Genomic DNA, 14,567 nt, shown 5'->3' on the forward strand with positions numbered 1-14,567 from the left:
GTGGTTATTTTGACTCTTATCTCGGCCTTTGGCTGAGCCCCACTCGATTGTTTGCGTCCAGCGAGTCAGCGATTCAGCGAATTATTCAAAGTTGCAGCAACCACAATGAACTCACTTGAGTATTCATTCATTCACGCACACACACTCTCTGGCTTTTTGGCTTGTCAGCTGTTTTCATCTGTCAGAACTGTCCAAAGTTGCGTGCTGTATATTCAACTTTCATAAACCCTTCTTCCATTTATATAGATTGCCACAGTTCCAGTTTCTTCTTCCACCAACTTTAACGCTATATAATTTATGCCAAACGAATGATTCCACGTCGATTATACCGACTATTTCGATTAGTCTGCTCTAAACCTAGTTTTTTGACTAAGAAGAATAGGAATTCTTTGCCAACTCTGACTACTTTTTTGGGGTCAAAAAAGTTGTTTACTTGTTTGGGATTTCAATCTAAGCGCAAAATTGGGAACGGACCTGCATATGTTATGAGCAACCAAGTCAAATATTCAGTTTGATTGAAATAAACTTCCATATATATATATATATATATATATATGTATATATATGTGTACATCTGACTTTTCGTTTCGCTTTTGGGCACTTGTCTGAGCTGAATAGCTGCTCAACTACTCAACTATACTAGTCAGATAGGTAGCTGGCGGGCACTTGAACCACGACTAGATTGTGGATGTAACCACTACGAAGGGAAGTGGAAGTGGAAGTGAAGGAGGAGGAGGAGAGGGTAGCAAATTTGCAGAGCACTTAATACGCAATTAGGGGCAGTTGAGTGTTTAATTTCTTTTTAATGTATTTATTTATGCATTGCATAACATTTGGCCCTTTTGGGGCTGTCGCTTTCGCTTCACGAAAGATTGTTGCAACCGACGCGTTGCGTCGCGTCGTCGAATGGCAAAAAGGAAGGAAGACCGGAAGCAAGAGCGAGAGAGTCAGTCAGAGGCAGAGTCAGAGGCTTGCCACATTCATTTGGCTGTGCAAACTTGTTCAACGCGCACAGACTTGAAGAGCAGCCAACAAACGACAAGTGGCTTTTTAGCTACATCAAAATCAACACGCCGAACGCGCATCCGGCAAACTAGCTGCTGATGCTGCCTCCTGCTCTCCTCTTCTCTCCGCCCGCCAAAACGTTGAGTGGCTTTTAACACGAGTGCACAAAATTATGCAACTATTTGTGCAAACAAGTGCATCATAGTACAGTTTTGAGCCTGTTTTTGCCTGCCCCCTCCCTCCACCTTCTCTCCCTTTACACACTCCATGCTCCATCCCGACAACGATGACAGCAACTCAATCAACAGCGTAGCCTGATAGTAAAGGGAATGTACCTGGGCGGACGGCATCATATCAGCAGTTGACAAGCCGTCAGCCGACAGCGGAAGTCAGCTGCAAGCTGCCACAGGCTTTTGTCAGTTGACATGCCTCCGCTTGCGGCATAACCATCAACACAACAAAATAACTACAAAAAAAAAACTAGGAAAAAAAGAAAACACAGATTTCGTAATATCCCCAGCGCTGATTAACATGAATTGTGTCAACAAGCCAGCCAAGCACTCAATCAAAATGCTATTCCTCCATCAGCACAAACCAAAATCCATGTAATGCAATAATCACACAAGTAATGCGAACATTTTATGAGCTGCGCTCAGGATTTGTTGCTTTCGATAAACTATTTTAACACTTGTTTTGGTTGTGCCATTAACGATTGAACCTTAATAGATTTATTTGACAACCTAATGAGAGTGATTTCGTGACTACGCTTGTTTACAAATTATTCAATTTGTTGAATTAGTGCGTTGGTTTATTTTTAATCAGAGAATTATGTTGTTTGATTTTGTTCCCAGCCTTGTTCATTGTTCGAATTCATTTATCGTCCGATTGCAATCGCTTAAATCCATTTCGGTTTAGTATAATTTATACTCGATGGTATAATATGAACGTAACAGTATATAAATATACCAAATATAGCCTTTGCTATTTTGATAGGATGTATTCTACATTAAATTTATATGGCAATGAATTTTTATATCAAATTTTGAACTGCTAATTTATTTAATTTATGTTGTGCAATTTTAAATATACAAAAAAAGATCTGCCACAGGTCTTAGATCGATGAACGACTTAGATAATTTATGGAAGAGCAAAAGTAGGAGTAATCAAAAATGGAAGAAGTTAGCACCTGAAAATAACGAGCTGAAGACCAAAATTAAACTGGTCAAAGAAAAAAGATAAATGTGAACTTATTTAGTTCGTTCGTAGAATAGTTCCTTTTGTGTTCGTTCGTAACACATCATGTATGACCGACAGATTATATATTATTGCTGTGATTTAACCTGAAATTAACTACAGATCAAAAGTGAACTACTCATAAAGAAATAGCTAAGGAACAAAATGAAACAACTGAACCAGAGGAAAGTAACTAGATCAAATTTGAACTTGACAAGAAAGAACTATAAAAGTGAACTTATTCAGTTCGTTCACTTTATTTGTGCTTGTTCCTAACAATCCCAGTTAAAGATTACAGATCATATATTACTGCTGTGATTTAACCCGAAATTAACAAAATTTGTTAGGGACTGCGTTGCATTGAGTAATACAATAATAAAGAACAGCGATGCTCCATTCAATCATTTCGCATTCTTAACTCGCCAATGAGAGTGAGAGATAGAGATAGAGAGAGAGAGAGAGAGAGAGAGAGAGCGAGAGAGAGAGATAGAGAGAGAGAGAGAGAGAGAGAGAGAGAGAGAGAGAGAGAGAGAGAGAGAGAGTGGGAGAGAGAAGAAAGCAAAGGTCGCAAATTAAACACTTGACAATGATGCGCAACTCAAGCGCGAGCTGAGCAAGAAATTATATAAATAAATGAGTGGCATCTTCACCTACAACATACACACACACACACACACACAAACACACAGGCGCACATGAAAAATTGAAGTCTCACTCGCAGATATCAACGCATAAATACTAAATGAATGTGCGAACATTCTCGCAAATACCGCACACACATACTCACACACACACACACACATACATGGGACATGGCATTGTGGCGCCACCTGGCGCTCAGACTCTTTCCGTTGCCTACAGACAGCAGCGAGGTGGCCACAATTCTGTGCTCTGTTCCAGCGTCTGAGTGGCTTCATTCGCCCGATGATTGCTCAAGAGAGCGTCCACAACTCACACACACAGGCACACATCCTTTAGTTGTGTACGAGTATGTGTATGTGTGTGTGTGTGTGTGACGTCGCATATCCTGCGCGTTTCCTCATTATTTTTGTGCAATCGCTGTAGGCGCTTTGGACGCTGCCTTACCCCACGACCTGCTCTTTCGCTCTTTTATCCTTATTGTTGCTCTGCTCCTTTTTTGTTTGCCCGCACAATATTCTGATCCGGCTCACAATATGTGCTCGTCTCTCTCCCTCTCTGTGTGTGTGTGTGTGTGTGTGTGTGTGTGTGTGTGTGTGTGTGTGTTAGTCCTGTGTGTCCCTTCGTGGGCCTGAAAAGTGTTAAGATTTTACATTTTTATGCCACACGCTATTGTTGTTGTTTTTGCGCTTTTTTTCTCTCTCCTCCCTTTATATACATATATATTTTTGTATATTTCTCTTTTTTTTGTGAACATTACCTTTTGTTGCTGTTGCCAGCCATTTGTGCAAATTGCTCAACAGTGTGCAGCAAAGGAGAATGCCAAAAAGGGGAATCAAGAGAGAGAGAGAGAGATGGAGAGATGGAGAGGAAAGAGACAGCAAACTTATTCAGCCAACCAAATTCTATTACCTTTTATCTGAGCAGAGAAAACTGGTCTTAGAGATCGCAGATTGTTTGCCAACTTTGCCATTTGTTACAACGCGGGGAAGGGGGAAAAGCTGCTTACAATGAATTTGATGGAATTGGTAATTGAAATGAATGCGATAAGTGACGCTGCCTTTCTTCTAATCGAATGGATTTCCTTAGAGAACTTTGCTAAAGTGCAAAGCTAAAGTGAACTGCAAACAATCCTTCAAGATTTTTAAAATTTTTAATTCAATTTTAAGACCATATTCACAATGTGATATTATTCTTAAAATATATCAAATAACATTTCGCAATCTACTAAAATATACCGAAGGCCATACATATATGATATATCGCTGAAGTACTACATTCGAAATATAGCATAGAGGTCGAAATATACCCAATTGAAGTATGTAGACGTAACTTGCCTATACAGAAGTATTTCTTAAATAATTTCTACAATTTTTTCCAATCGAACCCAATTTTTCAGGAATTGTGTGTAGTAAAATTGTAAAGTATAAAAAAGAGTACTGCAAAGTATTCTCTTTACTTCAAGTTATTTATTTCAATTTTAAAATTACTCATTTGACAACTTAATTCGATCAACTTGTGATCTGCAAGTGAATCTCACCTGACACTTTCACAATGTTATGAGCACTTTGGCAAAGTAATAAAACTTTAGGTAGGTATTAAGGGGATACAAAATAAAAATAAAAATAAAAGGAGTGCTCTGGCAATCTGTGTATCCATCTTGCCAAACACTTGGGTTGGGCCCGAGTTGACAGCTTCATTTGCATGAGCTTTATGCACATTAACATGAGACAGTCGAGGCTTACAGTCTCTGGCGGCAGGCAGTGAGCATAAAAAATGAAAGTTAAGCACTCATTAAGGCATCATTATAATAAGTTATTCATAGCAATGGGTCCGATCTGAGCTGCACATGCACATGCTTCTGCTGCCCATTAAATTCCACGAGTTGGCTTAGAAATAATTTGCAATCTCTTCGTTTTTTTTTCTGCTCCCTTCTCCAATGTAAACTTAATTTGCAAATATTTAATGTGGATAATGCAGTAATTAAAAGTATGCAGATCTTGAGAGATAGCTGCAAATTGGATTTTCTAGTTTAAATATTTACTCGCTACAGTGCAGAAATAAATAACATGCCAAAAAAATGAAAGCCCAAGCAAATAGATTTAAATGGCAACAGCAACAAAAATGGACAAAGAAATGGCTAATGATGCACTTGTGTTCTTTCTGTGGTGAAGAAGAGGGGCAACCATTATTCTATTTGTATTTGCAAATACTTACGTTGAAGTTGCTTCTAGGTCACACACACTCACACACACACATACACAGAGACACACTCGTGGTCTGACTTAATTTGTTTACTAAATGACATAATACAAAAGGGCCAACTGGTAAAGGGGTGGTAACACATATAGTAGAATGCGAACTAGTAGTACTATATATATATAAATAAATATCAAAAGCGCCAGCAACAAAACAAAACACTCTAGCCGCATACTCGTGTATAGCATACATGGCGTATACGTAACGTGTCTCGAGTTCCCTTCAGCGTTGTATTTTTTAATACCCGCTACTCATAAAGTAGAAGGGTATTATAATAATTCCTCCAGGAAATATATGTAACCGACTCCATAAAGTATAATATTCTTGATCAGCCGTGCGATATAGCCTTCGGTATATTTTAGTATATTTTGGTATATGCTATGCTATGCTATACTCTATGGAATATTTTGAATGTAATAGTATACCGATATACCAAAAAGAACATTTGGTATATTTTAGTATTTTAAGTATATTAGGTATCTTTAAAGAATTATACCGCATTGTGTTGCTCCTTTGGTATATTTTCAATCTAATATTATATTATTATTTTAAAATATACAGTATATTTAGTATTTTTCAATATATTTCAATAATAATACCGCAATGTTCACCACCTAGTGAAAATATGTAGTGAGTATCTCACTGTCGAGCACACTGGATTGTAGCTATCTTACTTGTTTTTCTCGGTTTTTGTTGTGCGCTTCTCTCATGTTGCTCGTTTATTAAATTGGCAACAAACCTGCGTGTAAACCACACTTTGTAATTATAAAATTAATGAAATGTTGCATATGCTGTGGCAGCATTGATAAATTAGCCACAAGATGGCAGTTGGTCAACACATCGAGTATCCTACATACATATATGTACATACATATATGTATTATGCATTGTTCTAATAATATGCGTATAATGAATGCAATTCGGTCTTGTCATGCATGTCTGTTGGGTATACACTCGAAGCTCAAAACAATTGCAAGCTGTAATTAGCGTGGCGGAGCAAATTAATTACATTACAGTCGCAAGTCCCTCAGCTAATCACTAAAGATTTCTCTTTAGTCATTAGCCGGCTCTTATGCTGATAAAGAAAAGCCTCTTAAGAACAGCAGATTAGGCTTTGACAAATTCTCTCATTCAGGTATTCACGCATTTGATTAATGTTCTATTGTGGTGGAGCATCAAAATTAGATTAATGCACTCTAAAGAACTTTGTTTTCAACGTGTGTGTACAAATTCAATTTAATTTATTAAGGCACGATTCTCTCTTCAGTTCATATCATAAGCAAATCGAATCGATTGAATTCCTTTATATATATTTGGGGGGCGACCTTTTGTGTGCTCGCCCGTAGAAGAGTGAATTATCATGTGCCGTTCACCTATTTACTATCTCTTTGCTTTTATGTCATTTGCAGGTTTCCTCTCCTGGGACGTATCCGATTGTCATGTCGACTTGGAAGAGGAGCTCAATACAATTACACAACATGCACCCGAGGGCGAGGAGGCGCGTCATGGTAAGTCAAATGTCAAATGAATGGAAGGACAGTCAATCAAACAGCGAGAAAGAGAGAGAGAGTGAGAGACAGACCCTCGTCTAATTGGCAGTAACAGAACCTTAACGGAGCGCAACTGTCAGCTCATTAGCAAAAATATATCAAAAATACAAAAAAAAGTGAAGGGACAACATAGAAAACATAACGAACAAATTAATTTGGCTGACAAACTTGGCCTTTGGAGCGCGCAAAGTGTTGAAAAGTTGAACGCGGGGTTATGTCAAGCAAATAATGATTTAACAAAATGAAAATTGACGCTTGTGAATTGCAAATTGTTGTGACTATTCAATTAGCCCATTCAGCGAAACACAAACGGAAAATTGCAAAGTTATCCTAACAAATTATAACAATTGTCTTTGTAACAACACCAGCAGCAGCAGTATTCAAGCCCTGAAAGCCTGAGCTTTGTTTTTGTGTTGTTTGCCTTTTGTGTGATAAATCCAAATCGGAGAGCGATGCATTTTCATTTTCGTTTTCATTTTCATTTTCATTTGCCCAAGCGCTGCCAGTCACAGGCAACAACAACGTGTCAATGCTCAACTTGAAGATACTCTGTGGACAATTTCAATGCTTCTGCCATATCCCGTTTTGTGAACTATTTCAAGTACAGGGTATAAAAAGCCAGCCAAGTGTCGTGAATTGTGTGGGGCGGCCCCCATTCTTGTTGTCTTTGCGGATTAGTCGGAAACGTTGTTGAAATGCATTCAAGTGGCTGCACTGCATCGAGCGAGCATTTTCTTCTTTTTCTGGGTTCCCCTTCCCTTCCACCCTCCGCTCACTGCTCTTTGTGGTGATGACAATGACGTTGACAATGATGATTGCCATGCTGATGATGTAGTGCAAATACCTATTCGTAGCACTCGCTATGTGTGTATTTCTATTTGTATAGCAGTAAGGCAAACAATTTGCGTTGCCTGCAAAAATTGCACTTGACACACAGGTTGCTGCTGCTGCAAGTCGTCCCTCGTATGTGTCGCACTCTCAAAGCAATCACAAACAGCTTTATTCAAGCAAATGCCATAAAGCGAGTTCAATTGTTACATAAACGATGATTTTCAAGTGCATTGAGTAATCAGAATTAACCTTCAAATTCGACTCTTAAAATGGGTAATTTTGTTAAAGTTTCCGAAATACGTTTTCCATCTCTGATAATAATAGTAACAGTGCAGTTGGGTGAACTTAAATAATACTACTTCCTTGTGTCGACAGACGAGTACTGCTTCTACTGTTCTACTTGCCACGACTGCTGTTCAACTTCTTACGATTGATGCTCTACTTTCAACAACTGATAATCTACTACTGACGAATGAAGACACCGATAGCTTTGTGCCTTTCGATTAACTGATGCCAACCGATACCGATAAGGTGTATCGACTAGCCTCCACTCTGTTACATGTATATTGTTGGTCAGCGTTAACAATCGAGATGATGCAGCCTTCGATATCTTTTAGTATTTTTCGGCATCGTCTTTGATTGACAATCTATCATATATATTATGATGGTATATTTTGATTGTATATTAATATACCAAATATACCATTTGATATATATTAGTATTTTTTTGTATATGCTTTGACTGACAATCTGCCATTTTTTGTGCTGTAATAGTATATCAATATTCAAAATATATCATTTGGTATATTTTTAGTCTTTTTCAGTATATTCGGTATTTTTTAAAAATAATATCGCACTCTCTTGGTGGTTACACTCAATTGGAGCTTTTCTAGTTGTTTTATTTATTTTCGCAATGTTAAAAATCAATGTGAAATGCGAATAATGTTCGCTGGCCTTCTTGGGGCTGGTTAATGGTGAAGTTTAGTTTGAAACTAGAAATGCCATGGACAACGAAAGCTATGCACAAAATGTTTGCTCCTTCAAACTTGCACCTGAGAGCGAGCTGCTTTTAGCACAAAATAAAAAAAAAGAAAAATGTGAAAAAAGTGTAGCATACTTTGCAGCGCAGCAGAACGCAGCACGCTGTCAATGATATGCACTGCTGGCACTGTCCTTGAGAGTCCTGGCCGTAAGTGTGAGAACAGCACCTGAGCTCAATGCCTCTGTTTTCGTTATTTTTCGTTTTTTTTTTCGCCACCTTTTTACCATTGTCCAGGGAGAGAGCACTTGACTGAAGCGAATTCCGCATTCCAATTTTGTTTACGCTGCTGCAAAAACTACTCAAACAAACAAAAAAAAGAATGTTGAAGAGTCGGACGCACAGAACCAGCTTTTTGGCTCAATAATAATAATAATAATAATGATGATGAAGCTTGCCTTGGCTGTGTGCGGCTGCATAAGAATAGGCATCGAAGGCCGCGTTGACGCTGCCACTTGATGTGCAATTGCAAATTGTGCCGAGATCTTAAGATGCACACGCCTCGCTTGTCACTTTGTGTGTGAATATGTGTATCTGTGTATATTGTTGAAGACTCGACGGGATTCTAATTTGACAAAGGAGCTAAAGGTTCAACCATCCGGCGGCAAGTCGATAAAAAGTCAGCACCTCAACTGACAAAAGCATCCTCATTGTGTGCCCCTTCAATTTGGTCTGGTCTGGCACTGACCACCTGAAATCGCATTGTGTTGGATCCCATCAACTGCTGGCAGCTGCCTCAGATTCAGTCTGAGCTTTACGGCTCCTGTCAATGTCAGTTATACGCTTTTGCCTTTCATGTTTCTGTATGAAGTCTTTCAGCTTTGAACCTTCCTCAAAATGTTGTCCATCGTCTCGCTTCGTTTCGTTTCTTTTTTATAGGGTGGCGGCAACTTTCGAGCAATTACAAACATTTGTTAACAAGCGCATAATTTATATTTTATGGTTTCTACTCCGTCGACAGCGTCGCTCGCCTTCATTATCATCAACAACGAGCAAGTTATGTCCGTTGGTTGCTTCTTGCCTCTTGTTTTGTTGCTGCAAAATTGAATTTGATGCAGTTTACTTAAGTTGCCTTGTGGGACTTGCCAAAGTTCGCTGCAAAACTTTACAAGGGAGGCTCATATAAAAGGCACAACACCTTCTCCTCTCTCCACTCTCCTTTCGCCTCTTGTGCTGCTCGGAGGCACTCGTTCATATCTTTAGTTTTAGACTCTTGTCAAGATAAGTGAAAGCTTGCCAGAGACAATGACAGCGATGATGCGCCAAAGGTTACATCATTCAAAACTGATTCGTGGTTTTAATCTTTAATGTCTAATAGTCGGACTGACGTCAGTTGCTGGTGGAAATAATCTTATGATATTTATTTTAGTGGTTGAATTTCTGTCGTTGCACAATCTGTTTAAAGCCACTCGTTACTTTACTTGTAATACTCGCCACTTGTATGTTATTGGAACTCGTTTTCAATATAGACTTTATCATATAACAATGTACTTAAAGTGCTCGCTAAGTATTCGCTTTTCACATAAACTTCATCTTATAAAAACAATTTATTTGAATGGTTTAATTTCACTCGTTACTCAATCTATTTGAAATGACTCGATGTACATTACTTGGAATACTTTGTTCGCTACTATCTACTTTTATTATATTGGAATCCGTATTCAACTTTATCATATAACAAAATACAAATTTAAACTGTAGGAATTTCAACTATTCTCTAAGTATTCGCTTTCAACATGGACTACGCATTTCATAATGAAATAAGAATTAAAAAATCACTCGCTATTTCGTTGCTCGCTACTGTTATCATATTGAGTAACGTTTCCAACTTTATCATTTAACAAAATATGAATTCACACTGTTGGAATTTCAACTACTCTCTAACTATTCGATTTTAATAAGCGAACAAGAATTCAAAGGTCTACTCTACTCGCTACTCGTTACTCGCTGCTTTCTAATTTTCATAGCGCCTAGATGAACATAATTTTTTAATGATTATAATAGAATGCCGGAGCAAAAACCACTGGCTGCAATTCTAATGTTAATGAACATGATCCAAGCTTTACACACATTCCGATTGCAGAAGCGCACATAAGCACACGGCATTAACATGCACACACATAACCTTTAAAGCCATACAAATTCTTAAGTTAAAACCTATGCAAAATTGATAGATAGATAGAGCCTGGGAAGCATTTAGAAAGGAGAGGAAGACAGCGCTAAAGCGAGAGAGCGGTTAAGAGAGGTTCACATATGCATGGTTACGAACAAGGCCATATTGACAATGAGTGTGCAGCTCATGCATAATTCAGACACAACCAACGACGAATGGGAGGAAGATGAACTAGAAGAAGAAGAAGAACAAGACGAAGGTGGGCGGAAGAAATACAATAAGATGGCCACGCCAACGCCAACGCCCCCGCAGACAAAAGTTAAGCAAATAACAGACTGACGTCCAGTCAGTCAGTCAGTCATTCCGAATGAGAGAAAGAAACGAGAGAGAGAGAGAGAGAGAGAGAGAAACAGACATAGAACACACACATTTCTGCTGGCGTAGACAGACAGGCAGACTTTATTTGCATATATAGACGTCGCAGTTGTGAAGCTGGAGAGAAGAACTTGTGCGATGCGCTTCAGCTGAGTTCGCTTTGGCAGCGACATACACATAACTGGCAGCAGAGATAGGCAAACAACAACAACAACAACAACAACAGAAAACAATCGAGCAATAAAGAAAGAAATGGGGGGGAAATAAACTATAAAGAAGTGCAGTGAAAAAAGTGAAAAGCCAGCGAAGCAGCAAACACAGACAGCCAACATCCATCCATCCATTCATCCATCCATCCGTCCGTTCGTCACTCCGTTCGTAGATGGGTGTGACAAACATGCTGACAGACGTCAATTCATATCAGCGACGCTTATCAATGCCGTGCTTGACACAAGAGTCAGTTCGAAAGAGAGAGAGGGAAAGGGATAGCAGAACAGCTGACGTGCGACATTTTTTGTGGGGGGCTTTGCTGCGGTCGCGCATTGCTTTTAATTATGCAGCAGGACAAGATGGACAGTTGTGGTATGAGATTGGAGAATGTCGAGGCACAAGATGAAATGTCCGAGACGAGACGAGACGAGACGAGCTATGAGCCGCTAGTCACTAGGCACGAGCCAGACAACTGGGCGAGTTGCCAAAGCCTTTTTGATGCTTACAACACGTTATTGGGTTTGTTTAACAGAGACAAAGCCAAAGAGAGAGAGAAAGATTGCAAAGAGTGCAAGACTGCGAGGCAGCTCATCATCATTATCGCATGCGGCATCAAGATTTATGCAACGAAAGCCAACTACTAGTGACAACCAATGTCCCATGTTTGATATCCTCATATATGTATGCGTGTTTGTATGTGAGTGTGTTTGGCGAGCCACTTCTGATTAATGATGTGCCGTGTGGCATTGATAAATGTTTCGTGGCACGTGTCGAATTAAATTTAATTCAATTTCCCACAACTAACTAATTAAAATATCATCCCGAGATTTTTGTTTTTACGCTTTTCTGTGTGTTGTTGTTGCACACAAAAGCGCATTTAAATTGCATAAATCAATGCGCGCGTGTCCCTGATGCGTGAATATTCAGTTTGGTTAAGCCAACCAAAACCCGTTTTACTGGCCAAGCTGGCTACATAATTGTGCAGCCAGGCTGTCAACCTGTTAACTGCCTTTTAAACCAACTTCCCCTCTCAGTCTAATTAGTGGCCAAGGTACGAAGCATACGCCATGGGCACTATGCGGTTTAAGCTTGCCACGTGCTAAGCCATATGGCTTTCAATTGGCTTTACAAAAACCAGCCAAACACATTCAGATATTCAGCAACAAAGAAATGCTTAAATTACTAACGAAATGAAAGGATTAAATCAATTTTTTATTTACTTTTACTATTCACTAATTTATGTAAGATTAAAAATTGAATAGTTCACAAAATAGAAAATAATATATGTAGTATATATATTTTACATTTTATACATACTAAATGTATTATATATGTTATATAATATATTTTTAGCAATACCTTAGAATTTAATTCTAAGCAGAACTCAATTGAGAAAACTTTTTGTTAATTCAATAGTTCACAATATTTGTGGACATCTTAGGAGTGTCAATTAATATTGATCGAAAGAAAGAAATGTAGAAAATACTATATATTCTATATATACTAATCCACTAAATGGACTAAATATACTAAAGATACTGTATGTATTATATATAGTACGTATAGTATAACGAAATGAAAGAATTATATAACTATTTTTTGCTTATTTTTAATATTACCTTATTTGAAATTCGAAGAAGAAATCAATTGCGAAAACTCATTGCAAATTCAATAGTTCACAATCTAAGGAATGTCGATTAATGTAGATTTTTTTTTGCCTGGAAATGTCAAGAAACGGACGGAATAATTGAATTTCCTGGGCAGCTGTGCAGCTTAAGTCATTCAATGAGCTATTCAGCTATCGGTAGCTACAGCTCGATGGATCCATCAAGTGCACTTTAAGAACTTTAATTCAATACTTTGGGTTCGGGGAGGTGGCTTTAGTAGGTCCGAGGAGGAACCTAAAAGTGGCCATTGGAAAGTTTTTTTTTTAATTTTTTACACGTGCGCCCTTTTGCACGCTGGCTTGACAGCAAACTTTGCTTTCGTTTTTTCTTTCTTTTTTTGTGGGTGTCCTGTGGCAAAAGCAGAAAGAGAGAGAGAGAGAGAGGGTGCTGACCGGCGCCAACTGTAATTACTTTGCAGGCCGGCATAAGAAGAAGCAACACAAAAAAAGGCAGCTGGAGAAAAGAAGAAAAAAAAAATGGAATCATAAAACACAAAAAGTTTCCGCCAGTTGTTATGCAAATTTGTTTTGTTTCGAACCAAAAAAAAAAAAAAAAGAAAAAGCAAAAGAAAGGGAGGGAAAAATGTCTGAACAGCTTGGCATAGTTGCCACTTGCATGCTGCCCATTAATGTGCAGTTATTAACGGTTAATCTACGCTAGGTGTTCGCCATTTTGGGTTAGGAGCTCACAAAACAAAAAAAAAAAACTTTTAAATGGCCGTCGCAATGCGAAAAACTGCACTTGACACAAACCTGGTTCTTCGCCCCTTGGCAAAGCCCGTTTACTGCATGCATTTATGTCGCCAGTCTGCCATTATTTCGGCTGGGGAGAGAGAGAGATAACACAGGGGAACACTTTTTTTGTGTGGGCGCACTTTCATGCAACTTTTCATGGCTTTGAAACTTTGCAGCTCCTTAAGTGCGATTTTTACTCCCCATTCCCCATTCCCGAAAAACGAAAACACGATTCGTTGCCATCAGCCTATTATTTTGTATCTGTTTTCTATAGTCGCTTGTGGCTTTTGTCGCCCAAGTTTTTAAGTGACATTTGTCGTTGGACACACACAGAAAATTGAACATACTTTCAAGGATAAGATGGCTAAGCGCACAATAGCAAATACAATTCAATTTCCTTTGCGGAAAGTCGGCTTTTAATATTAACAAGCACTTTGGTAGGCGTATGCCAATTGTTTGGTTCTCATGCTACTTAATTCTATATGAGCTGCTCTTCAGCTTGAAATTTATGTCTCGCTCGCGCGCTCTTTTGTTTCGCTGCAATTTATGCGGCTGGTATGTATTGTTTTACTCCTCTGGAGGTTAATGAGTTGCTAACACACCAGCAAACACCTTTCGTATTTATTGTCACGCGCCTGTTGCTGGCGCTCGCGAGTTGCTAACCTAAATTCATAAATTGCGTATACGCACAGGTTGACGTAGGTCTGTGAAAGACTGCGAACGCCAGACCACAATAAATATGTCACTGAGTTTCACACACACGCGCACACATTGTGTGCATGGGTGTGCATGAGTGTGTGTGTGTGTGGGTGTGTGCATATCTGTGCATATGTGCGTATGCTTGATAAATATAAGCCGCACGCAGGTCGCTGTAAAGATTATCATTTATAAAAAGCACAAGGACTACGCAAA

At 38.8% G+C, this 14,567-nt stretch overlaps 1 protein-coding gene across 6 annotated transcripts in view; it reads left to right on the forward strand.

The window, feature by feature from the left end:
* Positions 1 to 14,567, forward strand: part of LOC133848657 (microtubule-associated protein futsch) — a 72,954-nt gene that overhangs the window by 33,521 nt on the left and 24,866 nt on the right. For all 6 annotated transcript variants that reach the window (XM_062284301.1, XM_062284305.1, XM_062284306.1 and 3 more), the window contains exon 3: positions 6,546 to 6,644. In XM_062284301.1, the coding sequence (XP_062140285.1) occupies positions 6,546 to 6,644 (99 nt within the window). The remainder of the gene's footprint in view (positions 1 to 6,545; positions 6,645 to 14,567) is intronic.

Source organism: Drosophila sulfurigaster, chromosome X (assembly GCF_023558435.1).
Source record: "Drosophila sulfurigaster albostrigata strain 15112-1811.04 chromosome X, ASM2355843v2, whole genome shotgun sequence".
Taxonomy (NCBI): domain Eukaryota; kingdom Metazoa; phylum Arthropoda; class Insecta; order Diptera; family Drosophilidae; genus Drosophila; species Drosophila sulfurigaster.